At 36.4% G+C, this 23,554-nt stretch overlaps 1 protein-coding gene and 1 pseudogene across 4 annotated transcripts in view; both read right to left on the reverse strand.

The window, feature by feature from the left end:
- Positions 1 to 23,554, reverse strand: part of GANC (glucosidase alpha, neutral C) — a 75,550-nt gene that overhangs the window by 40,815 nt on the left and 11,181 nt on the right. For all 4 annotated transcript variants that reach the window (XM_054565544.1, XM_054565542.1, XM_054565543.1 and 1 more), the window contains exons 5-11: positions 21,619 to 21,746; positions 15,141 to 15,323; positions 10,194 to 10,236; positions 4,331 to 4,397; positions 2,866 to 2,962; positions 1,658 to 1,838; positions 1,263 to 1,416 (exon numbers count right to left, since the gene is read on the reverse strand). In XM_054565544.1, coding sequence (XP_054421519.1) covers positions 1,263 to 1,416; positions 1,658 to 1,838; positions 2,866 to 2,962; positions 4,331 to 4,397; positions 10,194 to 10,236; positions 15,141 to 15,323; positions 21,619 to 21,746 — 853 coding nt within the window. The remainder of the gene's footprint in view (positions 1 to 1,262; positions 1,417 to 1,657; positions 1,839 to 2,865; positions 2,963 to 4,330; positions 4,398 to 10,193; positions 10,237 to 15,140; positions 15,324 to 21,618; positions 21,747 to 23,554) is intronic.
- LOC129064330 (40S ribosomal protein S17-like) lies at positions 7,353 to 7,915 on the reverse strand (annotated as a pseudogene).

The following is a 23,554-nucleotide window of genomic DNA, read 5'->3' on the forward strand; positions in this document are numbered from 1 at the left end:
ACCTTTGTTGAAAATCAATTGACCATAGATGTATGGGTTTATTTCTAACCTTTAATCCTATTCCACTGGTCTATATGTCTCTCTGTATGCCAGTAACATACTATTTGGATTATTTTAATTTTGTAGTAATTTTTGAAATTGGGAAGAATGAGTCCTCTTTATTTCTCTTTTTTTACAGATTGTTTGGTTCTTCAGGGTCCTTTGCAATTCCATATGATTTTAAAGATTAACTTTTCCATTACTTTAAAAATGGCTGTTGAAATTTTGGTAAAGATTGCAATGAATCTATAGATTGCTTTCAGTAGTATTGCCATCTTAATACTATTAAGTCTTCCAATCCATGAACATGGGGTGCATTTCCATTTATTTAGGCTTTCTTTAATTTCTTTCAGGAATATTTTGTATTTTTCAGTGTATAAGCCCTCCATCTCCTTGGTTAAATTTATTCTTAAGTATTTTATTCTTTTGGATGGTATTGTAAATGAAATTATTTTCTCAGTTTCTTTTTTAGATTGTTCATTGCTGGTGCATAAAAACACAACTGATTTGGTGTGTTGATCTTGTACCCTGTGACTATGGTAAATTTGTTTATTGGCTCTATTAGTTTTTCTGTGGATACTTTGAGATTTTCTAACATACAGGATCATAGTATCTGCAAATAGAGAGAATTTTACTTCTTCCTTTCCAATTTGAATGCTTTTTATTTCTTTTCTAGCATAATTGCTCTGGCTGGAACTTCTAGTAGTGTTAAATAGCAGTGGTGAAAATGGGCAGTCTTGTTTCACTTCTGAAATTAGGGCATGCCTGCAGCCTTTTACCATTGAATATGATGTTAGCTGTGGAGGTTTCATAAACGCTTTTTGTCTTGTGGAGAAAGTTTCCTTCTATTTTTAGTCTTCTGAGTATTTTTACCATGAAATAATATTGTATTTTGTCATATGCTTTTTCTGCACCAATTGAGGTGCAGAAATTGTTATATATTTTAAAGATAAAATGCTTTAGAGTTAAAGCCAGTGGTATATTTTAACAGAGAAGAGAACATAGAAAAGGTTGGGATGCTGGTCTTCTGAGATAAAGGTACAGGAAGCCTAGAGAAGTTGAATGGAATGAGGGTGAGAGGAGAAATGCTTGCTTCTTAAAAAGTTTGGGCAAGTTGTTTATGAATTCTATAGGGTGTGCAATAAATATTAATTTACAGTGATGGTACATGGGATAGAGAAAATATAATGGAACAAGAAATGGGTACTTCCCCATGCAAGTACCTGTAAGGGATGAGTACTGCTTGAAGACGTCAGAAGGTGTAGGCCCTGTCAGCAGAAAAACATCAATGATTCCACTCTCTGACATCCAATGTACATCAGTTCGAGATCTGTCTTTTTGTTTAGCAGCCACTGAGCCTGTCTGGGTCACTGTGTCCTGGAAAATAAATGGAATAAATGTTTAAAAAATTTATTCCCTCTACAATATCCATCCATATGGGAGTAACAGTCTGTTCCTTTTGTACATGCTATTAACTTACACTGATTATACTGCAAAGACTGGTGGCAGAGAACCAGTCTTTGTAGTGGTGGCCACTACAAAGCACAGAGCTATGACTATACCTTTCTAGTTCTGTGTCTATTCTAAGTATGACATACAGCCATGGTCCTTAGCTTACCTTTACTGCAGGCTCCGTGTTGATCTCCACCAGTGTCTCTGAGGAGTTCAGCCAAAAAATGCCAAAAGTCCTGCCCAGCCTGTGGGCCAAGAGATATGGCACTGAACCATAAATGCCCATTTTGTTATGTATTTTATATCCATAGACATCCAGGTTATAAAGACGGTAAGCATCCCCATCACTGAAACACACAAGGAGGATTATCAATTACCATCACAAATACATTATTAATGAATAGTATAGCTCTATTCGCCCCTGCACTTGGATCCTATGCATCTTTCAAGGCTCAACTTTACCACTTTCCTAAAGGTTTCTGATCCAAACTGGGTGAATATGACCCTCCTCCTTTGATTCTTTTGGCATCCTCTCCCCTGACAATTGGCAGCTATAAGCTCCTCTTTTCTGAATATCGCTTGTGAGGTTAGGACTGTTTCCTGTGAATCCTCTACAATGGCAAGCACACAATATGTGTCTTTGACAAACTTTGTGAGTATTTCTCTGTCGCTTAAATGAAATGAGAGTCTTAACATGCTGACACAGTGCTGAATAGGGAAAAATCGGGACCTGAATTGGGGAGGAGAGCACAGAGCTCAGGTTGGTGTGAGAGCATGCTTTCTAAGGCACTTGTCATTTGCTTCCCTGTCATATGAAGAGCACCTGAACCTGGAAAATTTGATCAGACTCTGTTTCTCTTTGGTTTTGCTTCCAGTCAGTCCTATGTGTGTAGCATTTATTTGTCAATAGAGTTAGTTTGAGTGATCTCCCTGGGGGTCTCAAAGGTGATATGAAATGCCACACTTTTCCATTCTCTGGCTGTCATTTTTTGGTAAAAGCCTTTTTTTAGGTCAGTGTTTTTCACAGTGCATTCTGCCAGGGTTTCACAGAAAGGCCTTGAGAGGTGAAAGCAAAACCCGGGAAGTGGTGTAACGAAAATCTCCCCACCACTTCAACCACAGCAATTCTGTATTTTTACTTCCTTTATATTTTTAGGTTCAGCATTACAGTTTTTTACACTTGCCTAATCTATGCAAAATAAATAAAATAAAATAAAAATTGAAAACCACTGCTTTGAGTGATCATTCAAGGAAGATTCTCAAAGATCTTTAAGTAATATCAAGGAGGACAAAAGGCCAGGCACATATTAGCATTGACTGGTTCAGACATCCACACATTTGCCTTTCCCATAAAAATTCTTGTTTTCACTTTACCCAGTATTTTTAAGTTGATGGGATTCTGCATGTTGTGGGATCCCATAGAGATGCTCAAATCCATGCAAGGAGAAATCCAAACCGATGGAGGCAGGACCTGCGGGGACCAGGATATTGACTGAGTTTTGCTTCTCAGTGGGACAATCAATTAAAGAGATTCAGTTAACTGTGAGTGTCACAAGATGACTAGAAATCGAGAGACCTGAGCTTTCCCTCATCAACCAGTAAATCATGTGTGTTGGCTCTCTGTAAGATGCTATATTCACGTGTGGGGATACAAAAATTCAAAAGGCACTGGTCACTTATGTAATAAGTTCTGGTCACTTACTATTATGTACACCTAGCTATGCGTGGAAGCTCTTTGTGTCCTCATTAACTGTAAATCTTTTTTATTGGTAAAATAAGGCTACAAAGTTTTTAAAATCTAAACTTTTCTAAAATACATTACATACTCCTTGCTTTAGGAAGCAAAGCATACTGAGCAATTTTAATCTTTGCTAGATGAAGGACTGGGTGTCTTCTGCCTGATTGTTTATTTTTACTGTGTATCCGGGGACTATAATATATTCTGGCTCTTCATAATACCCTGTGATTGTAAACATATAAATGTCCTTTAACCAGAGGAAGTCCTTTATTTAACAATTATTTTAGAGATATGGAAAAAAGGCAACTAACTGGAGAGGTAACATAGCCTTAAATTCATTCTTAGGTTAAAGTATTTGATCTCAAATGATGCTGATTTGAAGGAGTTTATGGGATGAGGGTGCTCTAGAAAAGATAAAAAAGATTATGTTACAAAAAGAAATCTAAGGGCCCCCTTACTTATACATGTTGGGCATGTTGTCAGTCCTGATCCTACACTAAGCTACAGATATAGATGCTAGAACAGGGATTCTCAAGGAATTATGGAGGGTCTGTCATTCTACAGAGTGGGGAAGATGAAGGAAGAACATATTTTTTCCAACTACATAAGCTGCAAGTATCTGAAAGGTATCTCCTAAAAATACAAGCTACACACACATACATCCATCACTAAGCCTAAAGAGAAATGTCACAGGTGGGCATGTGATGCTCATGTGAATGATGGGAAGGCCTGGAAAAAGTTTAGAGCCAGTGGCTTGGAATGCTGGGGCTGATGAGCTCTAGAACTTGTTTTCTCATCACTTGCTTCTCATAAAAATAGAATGTGGAATTTGCAGCTATCTGATATACTGGATAATGCAAACAGTGTGTTGATCTAGGTCCCTCTGTGAGGCCAATACTTCTTTTACATACCCCATAAAAGGCATATAATTATTATTTCTTCGTTGCAATGCATTAGTAGGGAATAGAGGACTTAAGTCTGAGATTTCTGTTCCTCTTACGGAAGTCACTTGTTTAGATGTCAATGCTCCAGGGGCTTTGGATAGAGATATTTAGTATTTTGGAAAGATCTGTTTTAGCACTACGCCAGTTTCAACTCTACCATTAACTTTGACATCAACAAATTTTCCGAACTTCTCCTCCCACAGGCCCAGATCCTCTTGATTTTCCTGTTGGCACAAAAAAGGGAGCAAATTAAGTTTATATATTGCAACAAATTTGATTACCACAATAGCACTTTTTATTTGGATTATTAAAAAATTAGACTGAAAAAATGAGTTCAACTTTTAAGACCAGTTGTGATGTTAGTATATTTAACAAATTAGATCTGTAGCCTATATAAATGTCAATAATCATCCTTATGAACTTTAGCTGACATGAATATATTTTTTTTATTGTGGTAAAGTAGACATAACATAAAATTCATCATTTTAACCATTTTAAGTAGCATTAAATACATTCACATTGCTGTGTAACCGTCACCGTCACCCATCTCTTGTACTTTTACATCTTCTCTAACTAAACCTCTGTACCCATAAAACATTAACTCCCTATTCCTCCCTCCCCCAAGCTCCTGGTAACCCCTATTTTATTTCCTGTCTCTGTGAGTCTGACTACTCTAGATATCTTGTATAAGAGGAACCATACAGTATTTGTCCTTTTGCATCTGGCTTATTTCATTTAGTATAATGCTTTCGATATACATTAGTTTTAGCATGTGTCATAATCTCCTTCCTTTTAAGGTTGAATAATATTCCACTGTATGTATGTACCACATTTTGTGGATGCATTCATCTGTCAATGACACTCGGATTGCCGGGTTGCTTCCACATTTAGGCTACTGTAAATAATGCTGCTATGAAGAACATAGGCATACAAATATCTGCTTGAGTGCTGACTTTCACTTCTGGATATATACCCATACATGGAATTGCTGAATCATATTGTAATTTATGTTTAATTTTTTTTTGAGGAATTGCCACACCATTTGACATGGTATTTTTACGGAAACCAAAATAGTGTGAAAGCACTTTGAAAAATGCAGTCTTTACATATGTAAGATATTTTTCTTGTAAATATGTGAAGGAAAACGTTTAGAATCTATAACTTAGGTCTGTTCTAAGAAACCCTATGCAAACATTTTGGCTGAGATGGGCACTTTCCCCTGCTTCAGTTAGCCGAACTGCTAATTATGTTCCTGTTGCTGGCTTGAGAAGTTGGCTGGGATGGCAACCCACAGAGGTTCATAATCTCTTCATCTAGAGTTATAAACTTTTTCAACTTTACAAAAGCCTCCTATTTTCTAGTAGAGTGAAAAAGTTTTTTAAAAAATTGTGTGTGTGAAATGCATATTTCTTTGTAAAAAGTGAGCCCTTTGCTTGTTTTTTAAAAAAATCATGCCTGAATTTTTTTCTTGTATAATGCTCTTTCTACTCAGCATAATGTTTTTCATTTATTTAGTTTTAAATAATGTTTTATTTTTTCAATTACAGTTGCATACAATATTATATTAGTTTCAGGTATAAAACCCAGTGATCAGACATTACATAATTTATTAAGTGATCACCCCAATAAATCTAATAACCATCTGACACCATAAGTCATTAATATATTATTGACTATATTCCCTTTGCTATATTTTACATCCCTGGGACTATTCTTTAGCTACCAAATTTGTACTCCTTAATTGTTTCACCTTTTTCACCCATCCACTTAACCCTCCTCCCATCTTTCGAAAGCCCAGTCCCCTAAACCCCCACCCCTGTGGCAACCACCAGTTCTTGCTCTTGTGTCTATGAGTCTGTTTCAATTTTTCTTATATATATCGTTCTTTAGATATCACCTATCAGTGAAATCATATGATATTTGTCTTTCTCTGACTTATTTCATTGAACATAATACCCTCTAGGTTCATCCATGCTGTCACAAAGGGTATGATTTCATTCTTTTTCATGGCTGAGTAATATTCCATTGTGTATACCTATGTGCCATCGTTTTTTATTCACTTGCCTTTTGATAGGCACTTGGATTGCTTCCATAGCTTAACTATTGTAATTAACGCTGCAATAAACATAGAGGTGTATATATTCTTTTGAATTAGTGTTTTGGATTTCTTTGTATAAATCTCCAGAAGTAGCATTGCTGGGTCAAAAGGCAGATACACTTTCTAACTTTTTGAGGAAACTCCGTACTGTTTACCATAGTGGCTACACCAATCTGCATTCCCATCAACAGTGCACAAGGATTCCCTTTTCTCCACAACCTCGTCAGCACTAGTTTTTTGTGAATTTATTGATGATTAGCCATTCTGACAGGTGTGAGGTGATACCCCATTGTGGTTTTAATTTGCATTTCTCTGACAATTAGTGATGTAGAGCAACCTTTCATGTCTATTGGCCATTTGTATGTCCTCTTTGGAGAACTGTTTATTCCGATCCTCTGCCCATTTTTTAATTGGATTGTTTTTTGGGGTGTTGAGTAGTATGAGGTCTTTATAAATTTTGGACATTAACCCCTTATTAGATGTATCATTGGTAAATATGTTTTCCCATTTAATAGGCTCTCTCTTCGTTTTTTAATGGTTTTCTCTGTTGTGCAAAAACTTCTTAGTTGGGCGAAGCCCCATTTGTTTATTTTTTGTTTCCCTTGCCTGAGGAGATACATCAGAAAAAATATTGCTAAGAGAAATGGCAGGCATTTTACTGCCTATGTTTTCTTCTATAATTTTTATGGTTTCGAGTCTTCATTTATGTTTTTAATCTATTTTGAGTTTATTCCTCTATATGGTTTTATTTTATTTTTTTCAAGTATCTGTCCTATTTCTCCAGCACCATTTATTGACTAGCTTGTCTTTACTCCACCGTATATTCTTGCCTCCTTTGTCAAATATTAATTGATAAGATAGTGTGGTTTTATTTCAGGGCTCTCTATTCTGTTCCATTGATTTATGTGTGAGTTTTTATGCCAGTATCATGCTGTTTTGGTTAGTATGGCCTTGTAGCATTGTTTGATTTCAGATAGTAGGATACCCTCAACTTTGTTCTTCTTTCTCAATATTGCTGAGGCTATTCAGGGTTTTTTTGTGTGTGTGTGGCTCCATATTAATTTTCTTATTATTTGATCTAGTTCTGCAAAATATGCCATTGGTATTCTGATGGGGATTGTGTTGAATCTATAGATTGCTTTAGGTAGTATGGACTTTTTTTTAAGTTATCAGTGGTTTATTGATAATATTACAGCACAGCAGAAAGATTCAAATGGCTCCACGTGGTGTTTTGAAATTCATCCCAACTGTAGGCTGAGTGACCTGCAGGTTGAGCAGACTGCTAAAGTCCAAGAGCTTAAGCATTTGCTTGGCATTAGGATCAACTTCAGTGATCTCCTGATCCAGGGCTGAGACCTCAGAAACATAATTCTCTCTCCTATCCCTGTAGCTTGATGGAGATAACTCTCATGGGGCCTCTCTAAATCCGCTTCATCAGATGTGTAACATACCCTGCTATCTTGTTTTAGAGCTTCTTGATGGGAATAATGGTGATTTCCTTGCACACACACTCACTTGCTGGCATGAAAGTCATTGCCCGGGTGCATGTAGTAGTTTTTGATGATTATCTGGGCTTTGTGACAATATGTCAAATCAACTTTTGGCTCGATGATTCTTTCTGGTCTTGGTGCAAACACTGCCCATCTCGGTCCTTGATGAAACAGCACTATGGACATTTTAATGATGTTAATTCTTCCTATCCATGAACACAGAATATGCCTCCATTTATTTGTATCTTCTTTGATTTTTTTCTTCAGTGTCTTATAATTTTCTGAATTATAATCTCTCCGAATTGTCTTGGTTAATTTAGTCCTGGGTATTTTACTTAATATTTTTTGTGCAATGTAAATGGGATTGTTTTCTTAGGTTCCCTTTCTGCTAGTTCATTATTGGTGCAGGGTGGTACAAAAGAAGGTTTACAGTTATGAATATATGAAACACAGAGCTTTTCCTTGTATTATTATTATTTTTTATTGTATTATTTTTCATATGAACTGTAAACCTACCTTTGTCCCTCACTGTATATAAAAATGCACTCACTTCTGAATATTAATTTTGTATCCTGCTACTTTACTAGTTCTTAACAATCCTTTGTATTTCTGTGGTGTCAGTTCTTATTTCTCCTCTTTTATTTCTGATTTTATTTATTTGGGTCCTCTCTCTCTTTTTCTTTATGAGTCTGGTTTAAAGGTTTGTCAATCTTGTTTACATTTCCAAAGAACCAGCTCTTCATTTCACTGATTGTTTGTATTGTTTTTTAGTGTCATTGTCATTTATTTTTGCTGTAATCTTTATTATTTCCTTCTTTCTTCTCACTTTGGGCTTTGTGGTTCTTTCTCTAATTCCTTTAGATGTAAAGTTAGATTGTTTATTTTTCTTGTTCCTTAGGTAGGCCTGTATTGCTATGAATTTCTCTGTAAGCACTGCTTTCACTGTGTCCTGCATGTTTCGGTTTGTTGTGTGTTCATATTCATTTGTCTCAAGGTATCTTTTGACTTCTCCTTTGATATCATTGTTGACCCATTCATTGTTTGGTAACATGTTCTTTAGCCACACCCAAATTCATAATGTAGGGATTATTATTCTGGAGTCTATGGATGAGCTTTAGAGTTTGTGAACTCTCTCAAAGAATAGGAAAAACATTATTTTTTCCTGTGGAGATGATTCAGAGCTTTCATCAGATTCTTGCAAGGGGTTCTGTGACTCAAAGCCACTATCTATTTAGTTGGAGATCTTCCAAAAGCTGATCTGACATATTGTCACAAAGCTGTGTAAGACTGTGTCTTAGTTGTTTTTATCTTCTCTGTTTGAAATGCGAAAGCTTTCTCTGTCATACGCAGCAGCACGGATAAATTATCAAAAGGAAGGAGAATTAGACCTTCCTTTTTGGAAAAAAAAATCTCACCATTCAGGGCTTCTTTAAAGGTGCATGTGGCTTTGAATGAAAAGCTTTTTAAAATGTCCTTTCTCCATAATCTGGCCAAAATAATCTTTTAAAAATAGAAATCAGAACATATATCTCTGCTTCTTTAAACCTTTGCATAGTTTTCCTTTGCTCTTAGGTTAAAGTCCAAAAAGGTTAACATGATTTTGAAGAATGTAAGTAACTGCATGATAATATGGGAATTTGATTTGTTTAATGATATATCATCAATTATTTACATAGTGCCTGGCATAGAATTGGCACTCAACAAATGTTTATTGAATCAAACAATTATTAAAAAACTCTTCTTAGAATTGCCTCTGCCTATCTCTCTAGCCTTGTTACAGAGCACCCTTCCCTTGCTGTCCTTTCTCCTGCTAAAAGTTATATGTGTGTATGTATGTATGTATTTAATTCCTTCAAATGTGCTTCTTTGTACCTAAAGATCTTTGAACATGCAATTCCCTTTAGTTGGAATGTGTTTTTCCCAACTTTTTGACTAGGTACTGTATCCTCATGCATCAATTTCAGCTTTAACATTATTTCCTTCAGGAGGTCTTTCCTGATCCTCGTATCGGTCAAGTTCCTTGCTGTAGTCTCCTATAACACCCTTTTGTAACACTCTTCATGCTGCAGTTGTTTAGTGTCTGTCCTTCCCAATAGATTCTAAGTTTCATGAAGACACAGGATTTGTTTTATTTACTGCTGACTCCCCTTGCCTAGTATTCTTTGTGTCTTGTGGCTGGCACAAGGCAGGCACTAAAGAATTACCTATTTTATTAAAAAAAACAATTAAATACATGAATGAACAAATGAATGAAAGAATCAACAAGAAGGTAAGATGAGCAGAAGAGACAGGTGGTCCCATTTATACATTGTAGAGAATTTATCAAGTACCCATATGTAGAAGAAGGGAAGAAGAGGACACATGATATGCCATACAATGATGACGAAGGTGAAAATGATTTAAAAAATTACAAATTGCTCAATCTAGATTACCTGAGAGGTGTCAATTGATGTATCCTCCTTTTCTCTGGTAACTCTGTTTTAATATAAATAAAATTATTTCACACATGGCAAAACTGACACAATTTTGTTTGATAATAAAGATTTTCATATCCAACTTTTGAGACCCTATAAATTAATCATTTAATTTATGAAAAATAATCTTAGTATAAAAGTAAGTTTATGAAATTGAACATTTATGATGAACATTAATCCAATAGCTTGATTTCTTATACAAACATAGATATATTTGAATTTTCTCACTAACTTTTAAAAAATACCTTCATCTGTTTTTTATTATAAGTGTAATACATGCTCATAGTATTTAAGCAAACATAAGCAAAGTAGAACACAGTTCCCCTCACCCAGTGTTAGCTACTGTAGTACCGAGCAACATAATGCACTGCCTTCCAAGACAACAGTGACAACTTACTCTATCACCTGTAGTTGTATTTGAGTGCTCATTTCTCCCTTATTCTTCACAGTACTGAACTTAATGGATTTCTTAAACCTTTGCCAATATAAACTTTAAGAAAAGATAATGTATTTCAATTTGAATTTCTATCATTAGTAAGGTAGACACCTTTTTATATATTACATGGTATTTCTATTTCTTCTTTTGTGAATTATCTATTCATTATACATTAATTTTTTCTTTAGAATAAAATACAGCACGCATATAGAAGAGTATATAATGTATATGCAAACTTTAAAGAATAATACTGAAGGAACAACTATGAACCTGTAAGCATAAGCAACAGAAATGACTTGTTCCTTTGGGGTTACTGTGTGCCTCTCTTCAAATGTATCTCCCTCCATCCCTCACCCTTCGAAAGTGACCACTTTACTAGATTTTGTGTGACATCATTTTCTTGCTGTTTTTTTGTAGTATTGCCAGGAGTGTATGAATCCCCAAACATTAGTTACTTGCCTTTAAAAAATGTTTATATAAATAGAGATGCACTGTATATATATTCTTTTGTGACATCACAAAACTTTTTAAACTCAGTATCAAAATTTTGATGCTCATGATATTAATATGCAGTACTGCGGTTTGTATCACCATTTTTATTTGCCTGTTGTTTTTCCTGTTGATTCATATGTTCTTCCTGTATTGTGCATATTAGCTTTTGCTAATCCCTCCTTCTTCCTTAACCCCTGGCAACCACTAATCTTTTTACTATCTCCATAGATTTGCCTTTTTCAGAATTTTTATTGTTGTAACCAAAAAGGCTGCATACTTGTAAGCCTTTTTCAGATTGGCTTCCTTTACTTAAGCTTCCTTTTGTCTTTTCATGGTTTAGTAGTTCATTTCTTTTAGGTGCTAAATAATATCCCTTTGTCTAGATTTAACACAGCTTATTTATCTATTGGCCTACTGAATGACGTCTTGCTTGCTTCCAAGTTTTGGCAGCTATGACTAAGGCTGCCATAAACATCATATGCAGGTTTTTGTGTGGACATATGTTTTCAGTTCCTTTGGGTAAATACCAAGGAGAACATTGCTGGGTTGTATGGTAAAGTATGTTTAGTTTTGAAAGAAACTGTCAAACTGTCTTCCAAAGTGAGTATCATTTTGCATTCCCACAAGCAACAAATATGAGTTCCTACTGTTTCACATCCTCACCAGCATTTTCGTGTCAAGTGTTTTGAATTTTGGCCATTGTAGTAGACATGTAGTGGTATTTGTTTTAATTTGCAATTCCCCAATGATATAAGATGTTGAACATCTTTTCATATGCTTACTTGCCATCTGTATACTTTTGATGAGGTATCTGTTTGGGTCTTTTACCCATTTTTAAATTAAGTATCCAGTTTCTTATCATTGAATTTTAAAAGTTCTCTGTATATTTTGGGCAGCAGTCCTTGATAAGATGTGTCTTTTGCAAATTTCCTCCCAGTCTGTGGCTTGTCCTCTCATTTTCTTGACATTGTTTTCTACTTAGCAATAGTTTTTAATTTTGATAAAGCCCAACTTATTACTTATTTCTTTCAGAGATTGTGCCTTTGGTGTTATATATAAAAATATTGCCACACCCATGGTCATCTAAGTTTTCTCCTATGTTATCTTCTAGGGGTTTTATAGTTTTGCATTTTATGTTTAGGTCTATTATCCCTTTTGAGTTAATTTTTGTGAAAAATGTAAGGTCTGTGTTTAATTTTTTGTTTTTGCATGTGGATGCCCAGTCATTCCAGACTTTTTGCTGGAAACCTTACCTTTGCTTCATTGTATTGCCTTTGCTTCTTATTCAACGATCAGTTCACTATATTTATGTGGGTCTATTTTGGGGCTCTCTATTTTGTTCCATTGATCTTTTTGTCTCTTCATTTGCTAATACCACACAGTCTTGATTACAGTAGTTTTATATTAAGTCTTGAAGTAGCATAGTGTTATTCCTCCAACTTTGTTCTCCTTCGACAATGATTTGGTATTCTGGGTCTTCTGTTTCTCCATATAAACCACAGAATCAGTTTGTTAATACCCACAAAATAATTGTCTGTGATTTTGATTGGTATTGCATTGAATCTCTAGACCAAGTTGGGAAGAACTGACATTTTGATAACATTGAGTCTCCCTATCCACGGACATGGAATATCTCCCCATTTATTTAGTTCTTTGATTGCTTTCATGGATTGCTTTGTATTTGTAGTTTTTCTCATCTTGATTTTGTACATATTGTGTTAGATTTATACCTAAATATTCCATTTTGTAAGTGTAAATGTGGAATTTTAATTTCAAATTCCACTTGATCATTGCTGGTATATAGGAAAGAAACTGACTTTTGTACATTAACTTTTTACCCTGCAGCCTTGTTATAATTTCTTATTATAACAAGTTTTATTGTGTGCATGTGCATGCTAGTTTTGGATTTTCCACATAGACAGTTATGCCATCTGTGGACACGAGGGTTTATCTCTTTTTTCTTATTGTGTATAACTTTAATTTCTTTTTCTTGTCTTAATGCATTACTTAGGACTTCCAGCATGATATTGAAAAGTGGCAGTGAGAGGGGACAGCTTTGCTTTGTTCCTAAACTTAGTGAAAAAGCTTTGAGTTTCTCACCATTAAGTATATGGTTGCTGTAGAATTTGGGTAGATGTTCTTTATCAAGTTGAGGAAGTTACCTTCTATTCCTAGTTTGCTGAGAGTTTATATCATGCATGGGTGTTGTATTTTGTTAAATGCTCTTTCTGCATCTATTGATATGATTGTTTGATTTTTCTTCTTTAGCTTCTTGATGTGATCAACTACATTAGTTGATTTCTGAATGTTAAACAAGGTTTGTATGCCTGGGATAAATTCCAGTTTGTCGTGGTATATGATTCTTTTTATAAATTGTTGGATTCGATTTGCTAATATTTTGTTGAATATTTTTGCATTTATGTTAATGAATTTTTTGTAATGCTTTTTTTGATATTATATAATGTTGACCTCATACAATGAATGAGGAAGAATTCTCTTTTCAACTATTTTCTAGAAGAGATTGTGGCAAAGTGGTATAATATTTTCTGTATTTGGTGAAATTCATCAGTGAACCCATCTGGGCCTGGTACTTTCTTTTTTGGAGGGTTATTAATTATTGACTCAATTAGGTTACACTAAGTGAAATAAAGAAAAATCTACAGGAAACCACCAGTGGAGGGGATGAAGCTGGGATTCAGGTCAACAATTTGGAACATAGGAAGAAATAAGCATTCAATCAGAACAGCAAGAAGAAAAAAGAATTCCAAAAAACTAGGGTAGTATAAGGTGTCCCTGGGACATCTCCAAACATACCAACATCCAAATCATAGGGATGCCAGAAGGAGAAGAGGAAGAGCAAGAAATTGAAAACTTATTTTAAAAAATAATGAAAAAAAATCCCCTAATTTGATAAAGGAAATGGACATACAAGTCCAGGAATCATAGAGAATCCCAAACAAGCTGGACCCAAAGAGGAACAGACCAAGACACATCATAATTAAACTGCCAAAAGTTAAAGATAAACAGAGAATCTTAAAAGCAGCAAGAGAAAAGCAGATAGTTACCTACAAAGGAGTTCCCATAAGACTATCAGCTGATTTCTCAAAAGAAACTTTGCAGGCTAGATCAGACTGGCAAGAAGTATTCAAAGTGATGGAAAGAAAGGACCTACAACTTAGATTACTCTATCCAGTAAAGCTATCTATTAGAATGGAAAGGCAGATAAAGTGCTTCGCAGACAAGGTAAAGCTAAAGGAATTCATCATCACCAAGCTATTATTACATGAAATGTTAAAGGGACTTATTTATAAAAAAGATGAAGATCAAAACTATGAACATTAAAATGGCAACAAATTCACAACTATGAACAACTGAATCTAAAAAAAACAAACAAAGCAAACAACTAGAACAGGAACAGAATCATAGATATGGAGATCTTTTGGAGCACTATCAGCTGGGAGGGGGAAGCGGGGGAACGGGGGGAAAGGTGCAGAGAATAAGAAGCATAATTGGTAGGTACAAAATAGACAGGGGGAGGTTAAGAATAGTATAGTAAATGGAGAAGCCAGAGAACTTATATCCATGACCCATGGATATGAACTAAGATGAGGGGGGGCAGCTGGAGGGAAGGGGGTTACTGGGTGGAGGGGGGCAAAGGGGTAAAAATTGGGACAACTGTTATAGCATAATCAATAAAAACATATTTTTTAAAAAAAAAGAATGGTGCAAAGGGTTGAGAATGCCATCAGCAAACACACAGGATATGTTAAGAGTGCCACATTTGAAAAAGTCTGGGAATAATTCTTGTCATTAAGCCTATATTCACCTGCACGGGTAATAGATGATATTTCTCAGAACAGTATTCTAGCAAATAAGACAACACCATGTTTATGTTGATACATTATAGATTTAGGCAAATTGGATTCACAATCAAGTTTTCTTAAATTCTTTATGTGTCAAGTAATGTGTAAAAATACCTTTGCTTGAGAGGAATCTGCAGATGTTCAAAGTACAATTGGCCCAGGGAGTTTATGCTTATCACAACCTCTTCTTTAGACACCAAGTCTACCTTGAATGGGTTTGCCGTGATATGACACTTCAGATCTCCTTTTCCATTTGCCAGTACCAGACTACCTGCATCCCCTGGGCATGCAATCAGCCTAGAAAAAAAAGCAGGAAGAGAAAAACAAATTGCTATAAGTTTACATGGCTAAATTCAACTTTCAATTCAAATTCGTTAATTAGAAAATCAATATTCATGTGACATAGCATAGATAAGGCAATGGAGAGCCGTAACGGAGAGCATGGGCTTCAGGGTCAGAGAGGCTGGATTGAACATAGCGCCACCATGCACTAGGTGTAAAACTTTGGACAAGTTAATCAATCTTCCTCCCTCTCAATTTCCTCATCTATAAAGTGGAAACAAGAAAAGCAAGAATAAATAGAACTTTTTGAGAGCGTTAAATGAGATCATGCAGGGAAAGCACTTGACACAGTGCCTGGTACATAATAAGCCCTAAATAATGTTAACTATTATTACCTTGGTCCAGAGAGTGAAGTAACACTGGTGCATAGAATCTAAATACTTTGCTTTTCTTTCTCATTCCAACCATGTACTCAGAAAAGTTAGGAAATAACACAGATTGGGTTGTTAATCGCCTGAGTCCACAGTGAGATGGAACCAGGTCAAACTTTTGTTTATCTATTTATCATCTGACTCCCCACAGCCCCTAATTTGATGGGTAGACTGTTAACATGTTTTGGATCTCCAGAATCTGTATAAAGCCCAGAGGCAGCATTTAAAGTCCCTAGAAGATTTAGATGTTTCTTTCTTTCTTTTTTAAACAGATTTTATTTATTTATTTTAGAGAGAGGGGAAGGGAAGGAGAAAGAGAGGAAGAGATACATCAATCAGTTGCCTCATGGATGCCCCCAGCTGGGGACCTTGCCTGCAACCCAGGCCCATGCTGTGACTGGGAATCAAACCCATGACATTTCAGTTTGCAGGCCAGCTCTCAATCCACTGAGCCACACCAGCCAGGGCAGATATTTCTTTTTCTGGTGCATAGTCACCCTGGTAAATGATCACAGCCTCTTTAGGGAAGGTTAGGAGGGATAGTTTGTACTTATCTTTACGATTTCCTTCTCCGTGAATTCTAGGTCTCCCCCTCAAGCAAGATGCTTGGGTTCTGGATACTAACTCTATTTGGAATGGTTTAAGAGACACTGTCCATCAAACAAAAATAGAATGCTTTCAATTATTCCATCAAGTAGGATATCATTCCATCTATTTCAGTTTAATAGACCCCTTAATATTATTGTTCACTGTCCTGAGATTTTAACCATTCAGGCCCTGCTGCACGTTATGAAAACATGTCCACCTTGTCTCTAACAACTAAATGCTGCTACTTTGACTGTGCCACCTGGCATCTTGTCATCTCCACTGAAATCAGGAAGCCCACCTGGCATTATTTCCCACCATTATCTCTAGCTTGAAAAATATGCTCATACACTACAATGCTTTCCAAGTGTTCCCTCACTGATGTATTTTTCAATGAAAGGAGTATCTTCTGGATCCTCTTGGAAAACAGAATTAGAGGTTACATGAGCTGTTTGCATATAATATAGCCACTTCAACATCTTTCTATCACTAAGTCTATGGATCATTTCTTCTATGGTGTGTTAAGGAATTTCTGGTATCTCAGTTTCATTCAGCAGAGTTCACCATAGCTGAATACAGAATATGGGTAATGAAACAAGCAAATAATTAGAACCACTCCCAGCTAGCATATCATATCTAGATGTGGCCATGTCAATAAATTTAGTGTAATGCTAAAATTATGTTCCTTCCTCTGGTCTAAGAATCCCTGAGAAATCATTTCTAATATTTTATATTTTGCCAATTTAAAATCTTAAAATTCTTTAGGTGAGGTGTATAAGCCTTCTCCTCTTGGGATTGACTGTAATTTGCCCCCTAGGCATATTGGACTCTGATAGTGGGTCTGGAGGCAGTGAAGGGTGGTAGGGGTAAGACACAAAGAGCATTGGATCCCCCTTGCATGATATATCTTAGGTGAGGTCAACACAGGATGTCTAAGCAAGGGAGGATCAGCTTTGTCAGACAGAGAAGAGAGAGCTACTTCTGCCAGAACAGGAGGCTCAGTGGAATTTTGAGGTTTGTGTTCAGAATTATCCAAATGTTGCTATTCAATTTGAGGGGATCTACCTTTTCCCAGTTAATGCCCTAAGTTCACAGACCTCATGAGGCCGCGAATTCAACTTTATGGTCTTTTACAGCAAATTATAGAATCAAACACTGTATCTGATTTTCAACTACAAGAACTGTGTAGCTACAACAGATATGAGACTTTAGATTGTCATAGAAACCTGTTAGGTTTCTGACAATGCCTTGAGCTAAGGAGTTAAAGTCCTGAGACTGCTGTTTTCTTTCTTAAGTTCTTCATAATAGCCAGGTCACCTAAGAGTTTTGAATTCTGTATGACAATCATGCTATGCTACGGTCCCACCACTTGGTCTGCCAGGGTTGTACTTTCAATAGGCAATTTATTTCAGTTTACTACAGGTAGTAATTTAAGTAACTTTGCTGTGGAATTATGTGGTTTATTACTGTAACAGTTGTATTAGCTTGCTAGGGTTGACATAACAAATTACTACAGACTGGGTGACTTAAACAACAGAAATATATTTTCTCATAATCCTGGAGGCTAGAAGTCTAAGATCAAAGTGTCAGCAGTTTTGGTTTCTTCTGAGACCTCTGTCCTTGGCGCAGATGGCCATCCTCTTGTTTTGTCCTCACGTGGTCATCTCTCTGTCTGTGTCAGCTGTGTCCTAACCTCCTCTTCTCAAAGGACACCAGTCATTTAGGTTAGAGTCATTCTCATGACCCAATTTTAAATAAATTGCCTCTTCAAAGGCCCTATATCTAAATAAGTCACATTCTGAGATGCAAGGGGTTAGGGTTTTAACACATGAGTTTGGTAGGGGGCACACTATTCAGCCTGTAACACTAATATCTCACCCTCTAATGATAATCAGATCCTTGCAGCCTTCAAATCCAACTAGATCAGCTAACCAACTTCATATTCCCATCCTTGAGTATCTTTTGCCTCTACTCACTACTGATACCAATGCTTATATCAATCAAGATTCAACTGTAGATAGTAGAATCAACTCTGGCTATTCTAAGCAGTAAGTATATGACTTAATATGGGGGAATTGGGAGCTTACAACATCACAGGAAGTGTCAAGGTAGCAGGTTCCTGGCTGGGTGTCCAGTAATCACTCCACAGAACAGTATTATATAACTGTATGGCCAATGGAACTTCCATCTCAGCTAGAATCAGGAAGTTGGGTAATCAGGAGTCACTGTTGGCAATTGCTGGGGCCCCAGGATCACACCACTGTAGCTGCAATCCAGGGATCAGAAACTACTGCACTAACTGGTGTAGCATTCTATTGCTGCCAAATCCATACCAGCAAAATAGAAAAATCAGCTGTGACATCAAAATATCTGTAAATGCAACCGATTGTTTGAACGTGATTGACATCAGAAACTAGCTACATGGAGCTCTAGCTGGTGTCGCTCAGTGGATTGAGCACTGGCCTGTGAACCACAGGGTTACCAGTTTGATTCCCAATCAGAGCACAGGCCTGGGTTGTGGGCTAGGTCCCCGGTGAGAGGCACATGGGAGGCAACCACACATTGATGATTCTCTCCCTCTTTTTCTGCCTTCCCCTCTGTCTAAAAATAAAACAAACAAACAAACAAAGAAAGAAAGAAAGAAAGAAAGAAAAAAGAAGAAAAAGAAACTAGCTACATGGGAATCTGGGAAATGGAGAGATGTAGTTTTTTAGCTCTACAGTTATTGCAATAGTCAAAGGTCTTTTACAAAGAGATTGAAACAGAAGTAGAACTAATATACCATATTTACTACACAAAGCTAATATCTTCCTGACCCCAAACATGGCAAAGATAGCACAAGAAAAAATAAAACTACAGCTCTGACAAAGGGTTACTATCCAAAATATATAAAGAACGCATACAACTCAACAGCAAAACCAATTAAAAAATGGGCAGAAGACCAGAACAGATACTTCTCCCAAAACATACAAATAGCCAACGGATACATGAAAAGAAGCTAGCTATTAAGGAAATGCAAATCACTAGCTACTAGGGATATGCAAATCAAAACTACAGTGAATACCACTTCTCACCTGTTAGAATGACTATTATCTCAAAAAGACAAGTAATAACAAGTGTTGGTGAGATTGTGGAGAAAAAGGAACCCGTATTCACTCCTGGTGGGAATGTAAACTGGTATAACCACTACGGAAAACAGTGTGGAGGTTCCTCAGAAAAATTAAGAATAGAGTTACCATACGACCCATAAATCCTGCTTCTGTGTCTACCCCCAAAATTTGAAGACATTTATTCACAAAGATATATGCACCCCTATGTTCACCAAAGCACTATTCACAATGGCCACACAGAGAAATAACTGAAGTGTCGTTTGATAGAGGGTTAGATAAAGAAGAGGTAGTATACATATACAAGGGAATACTACTCAGCCCTAGGAAAAGATGAAATACTGCCATTTGTGACATGGATAGGTCTTGAGAATATCAAGCTAAGTGAAGTAAGTCAGACAGGAAAAGTCAAGAACCATATGCTTTTACTCATGTGGCATATAAAAATGAAAGTAACAAATAAACAAGACAAACAAACTTCATAATCACAGACTACAGGTTACTGGACGGGGCGGGGGAGGTAAAAGGGGTAGTAAGGGTATAGGGGGTCAAATATACGGTGATGGAAGATTTGACTTGGGTGATGGGCACACAATAAGACATACAGATGATGTATCATAGAAATTATACACTTGAAATGCATATCATTTTATTAACCCATGTCACCCCAATAAATTTAATTAAAAAAAGAAAATGTCCCTGGCCAGAGAGTTCAGTTGGTTTGAGCACTGTCCCAATATGCCAAGGTTGCAAAGTTGATTCCCAGTCAGGGCACATACAAGAAGCAACCAATGGATGCATAAAGAAGTAGAACAACAAAGCGATCTCCCCTCCCCCTTTTTCTCTCTCCCTCTCCCTCTCTAAAAAACTCAATAAAAAATTTTAAAAAAGAAAATATACACACACACAAAGAAAACTAAAGTCTAATTCTATTTATGAACACAGATGTAAAAGTGTTAAATGACCTACTAGTAAAGTGAATCCTCCAGGATAGTAAAAAATAATATATTGTGGCCAAGTGGAAATGTGTGTGTATATTACATATATACTCATTTGCCAAACTGCAAAGCCTTGAAAATATTTTTTAGCATTTTTAAAAATTTATTTTTAAAGATTTTAGCTACTTTTAGAGAGAGGGGAAGGGAGTGAGAAAGAGAAGGAGAGAAACATGCAAGAGATACATCAAATGGTTGCCTCTCACAAGCCCCCTAACATGCCTCACATGCCTAACTGGGGACCTGGCCTGCAATCGAGGCATATGCTCTGACTGGCAATTGAACCAGCAACCTTTTGATTTGCAGGCTGGTGCTCAATCCACTGAGCCACACCAGCCAGAGAGAGAACAGTCTCTTTTTAATTCCTCTTTCCTAAGTATTGTCATATAATTGTGGCTCAATGAATAGAAATATTTTAAATTTATGATGATTCTACCATAACTGGATTAATTTCTCCTGATAGTCGATTGATCTTTTATCTTCATGGCGATGATATCTCCATGGTAATGGAAATTATATTTCATGGGAAAAATCTACATAAAACTATAATAATGATGTAGTGAAAAATTAAAGCATCTGGCATAATCTTATACTCTTTTAATGCAATGGTATGGAAAAATAACAGAAATCAACAGGCAGAACCTAGCTGAAATACCACTGGAAAGTGTGCTGAGATATGATAAAGATTCTGTAGGTATATGAAAATGCTTTAATCCTCAAAGGTGTTTTTCACCCAGACACTTATTAATTAATCTCTGCCTCTAAGTCAAACTACATGTTAGGCTTCTGAGACTACCCTTAATTAAAAGTGAGTCAATCTAACTGTACAGATTACCATAAGCATGGGAGTTTGGCTAGTGTATTAGATCTCTGGAGCCCTACTGCTAATCTGAGTGAGTAAATTAAATAGCTCTTCTTCTACTTGTCCCCAAAAGTCTGGCGATCAACTGTTCGCTTTGTGAGAAGGAGTGCAGGGATCCAAAGCTCTGGCTCTACCCATTGATAAGTGTTGCTGAGCCAAACGGTGGGTGAAGAGAAAACAGAATGGATAACATATAAAATGGAAGCTAACTCTGCAAATGATTGCAGATTTGAACAGACAAAATATTAGGTGCACACAAAATCTATTGCTCAAGGTATGATACAATAATAGATTGAGGATGTAGTCAAGATATCTTGATTCTTGGCTTACCTTACAGTATTTGGCTTGTTTGTGAGGACGTCGGGAACTTCATACCTGGGCTTCAGGGGAGTTTCTTCATTGATTTTAAGCCTGAAAATATTTCCCTCTATACCAAAAACTTCAGCCAAAAGAGGAACCTGGACACAGATATATGAGATTAGTTTCCACAGGTTACCCCAGTGATGGTCAGCTCTACAAGCAAATAACGATAGCTACAAAACCATGTTTAAATTATTACAGGCCAAGCGAACTGGAGAAATTGGCACTTGAAGACAAAAGCTCCCCGATCTAGGTATGTACTTGTTTGATTACTTGAATAGACTTATGGTAGAGACAAGAAACACCTTATATGTTCTGTGGCTAGGCAAACATACAATTGTCAGGACCAAGACCTTTAAGAGTGAAAGAGGTCTCTATTAATAATTATACCAGATGACAGGTAGAAACTTAACTTGCTCTTGCAAAACTGGGACATATGATCACTGTACCTCTGACAAACTACAGATACCTCGAGAATAAGAGTTAGGTGTTAAAACTAGAGTAACTGGATTCTAGCTGAATGAAAGATGAAGGGTAACAACTCACAGAGCAGAACAGAGTAAAACGGTGGTCACTGGGGCTCTCTAGTGTAGATAAATGAGGCTTGTTGCACTATAGTCAAGGTACTTCCTGTACACCTGGGCACATGGGCTTGTGAACTTTCTCAAGAGGCTGGGAAACTTGGGTAAAATTCTGCTTACAGTGGGAGATGGAAGCAACATAGAATTATAAAGAGAATACAGAATCTGAAAAATAAGACATCAACAAAACCTAGGAGTACAAGGAGCTGGATTAAGGTTATAAAATGAGACATCTAGACTGGGGAAATATTTTAAGACTATGGTTTTTGACTGGTGTGCCATGACACGCTGGTGGGTTGCAAATCCTTCATCAAGTGTGACGCCAAATTCTGGTTACAACTGAGGACATCCATTGTTACTATAATGCCTGTTAAATGAAAGGCTAAGCTGAGTAGGCTGTGACATAGTATAGAGCAGGCACATACGGCGTAAGTGATAGGACATAGGAGAATACCATAGTGGCACTAAAAAGAATGACGTTATTGGAACTTGCTTTTGGGAAAACAGGAAAGTAGTCAGGGCACTTAAACTGTTCCATGACACTGAAGACTGACCAGGTAAATAGTGCAATGGCAGTGGCTGTGGCTTCTTTTACAGATGTTTTTAAGACAGGGTTATGACATAGTAGTCAATCATACTGTAATTATTTTTCCAAGATTTATTGAAATGTGGTTGGTATATAACATTGCGTTAAGTTTAAGGTGAACAATGTGTTGACTTGATACTTAACATATTGCAAAATGATTACCACCATAGTCTTGGCTAACACCTGTGTTATGTCTTATATATCATTTCCTTTTTGTGGTGAGAACATTTAAGATCTATTCTCTTAGCAACTTTTAAGTATAACAGAGTATTATTAACTATAATCACTATATTACTGTACATTAGATCTCCAGAAGTTATTCATGTTATAGTTTGAAGTCTGTAGTCTTTGATAAATTATCTCCTCTTCCCCCCCTACCCCAATCATACTGTAATTACTGCTTACATATTTAATGTTTTTTATATATTTGAATTATTTATACTTAGTGTGCCATCAGAATTCTGAATTTGAAAGTGTCCAAATATAAAGCTAAAATCATGTTAGATCATGCCCAAGTTAGATGTATATTTCCACTCTTCTCTCAAATTCAACTAACGTTTATTTGGCATCTAATATTGTGATGTGCTATTTGTTGTCAAAAGGAAGGCTGTACTCTTAGGGAGATTGCAATGTAGAAGAGGCAACACATACATAATAAACATAAAGCATTTTGTGCTGAGACAGAAGGACAAGGACAGTGCTGTGGGAGAACAAGGAGGGGGAATATTAACGATGACTA

The sequence above is a fragment of the Pteronotus mesoamericanus genome, unplaced genomic scaffold (genome assembly GCF_021234165.1).
Source record: "Pteronotus mesoamericanus isolate MK-2021 breed Mesoamerican mustached bat unplaced genomic scaffold, CSHL_Meso_final contig_164, whole genome shotgun sequence".
Taxonomy (NCBI): Eukaryota; Metazoa; Chordata; class Mammalia; order Chiroptera; family Mormoopidae; genus Pteronotus; species Pteronotus mesoamericanus.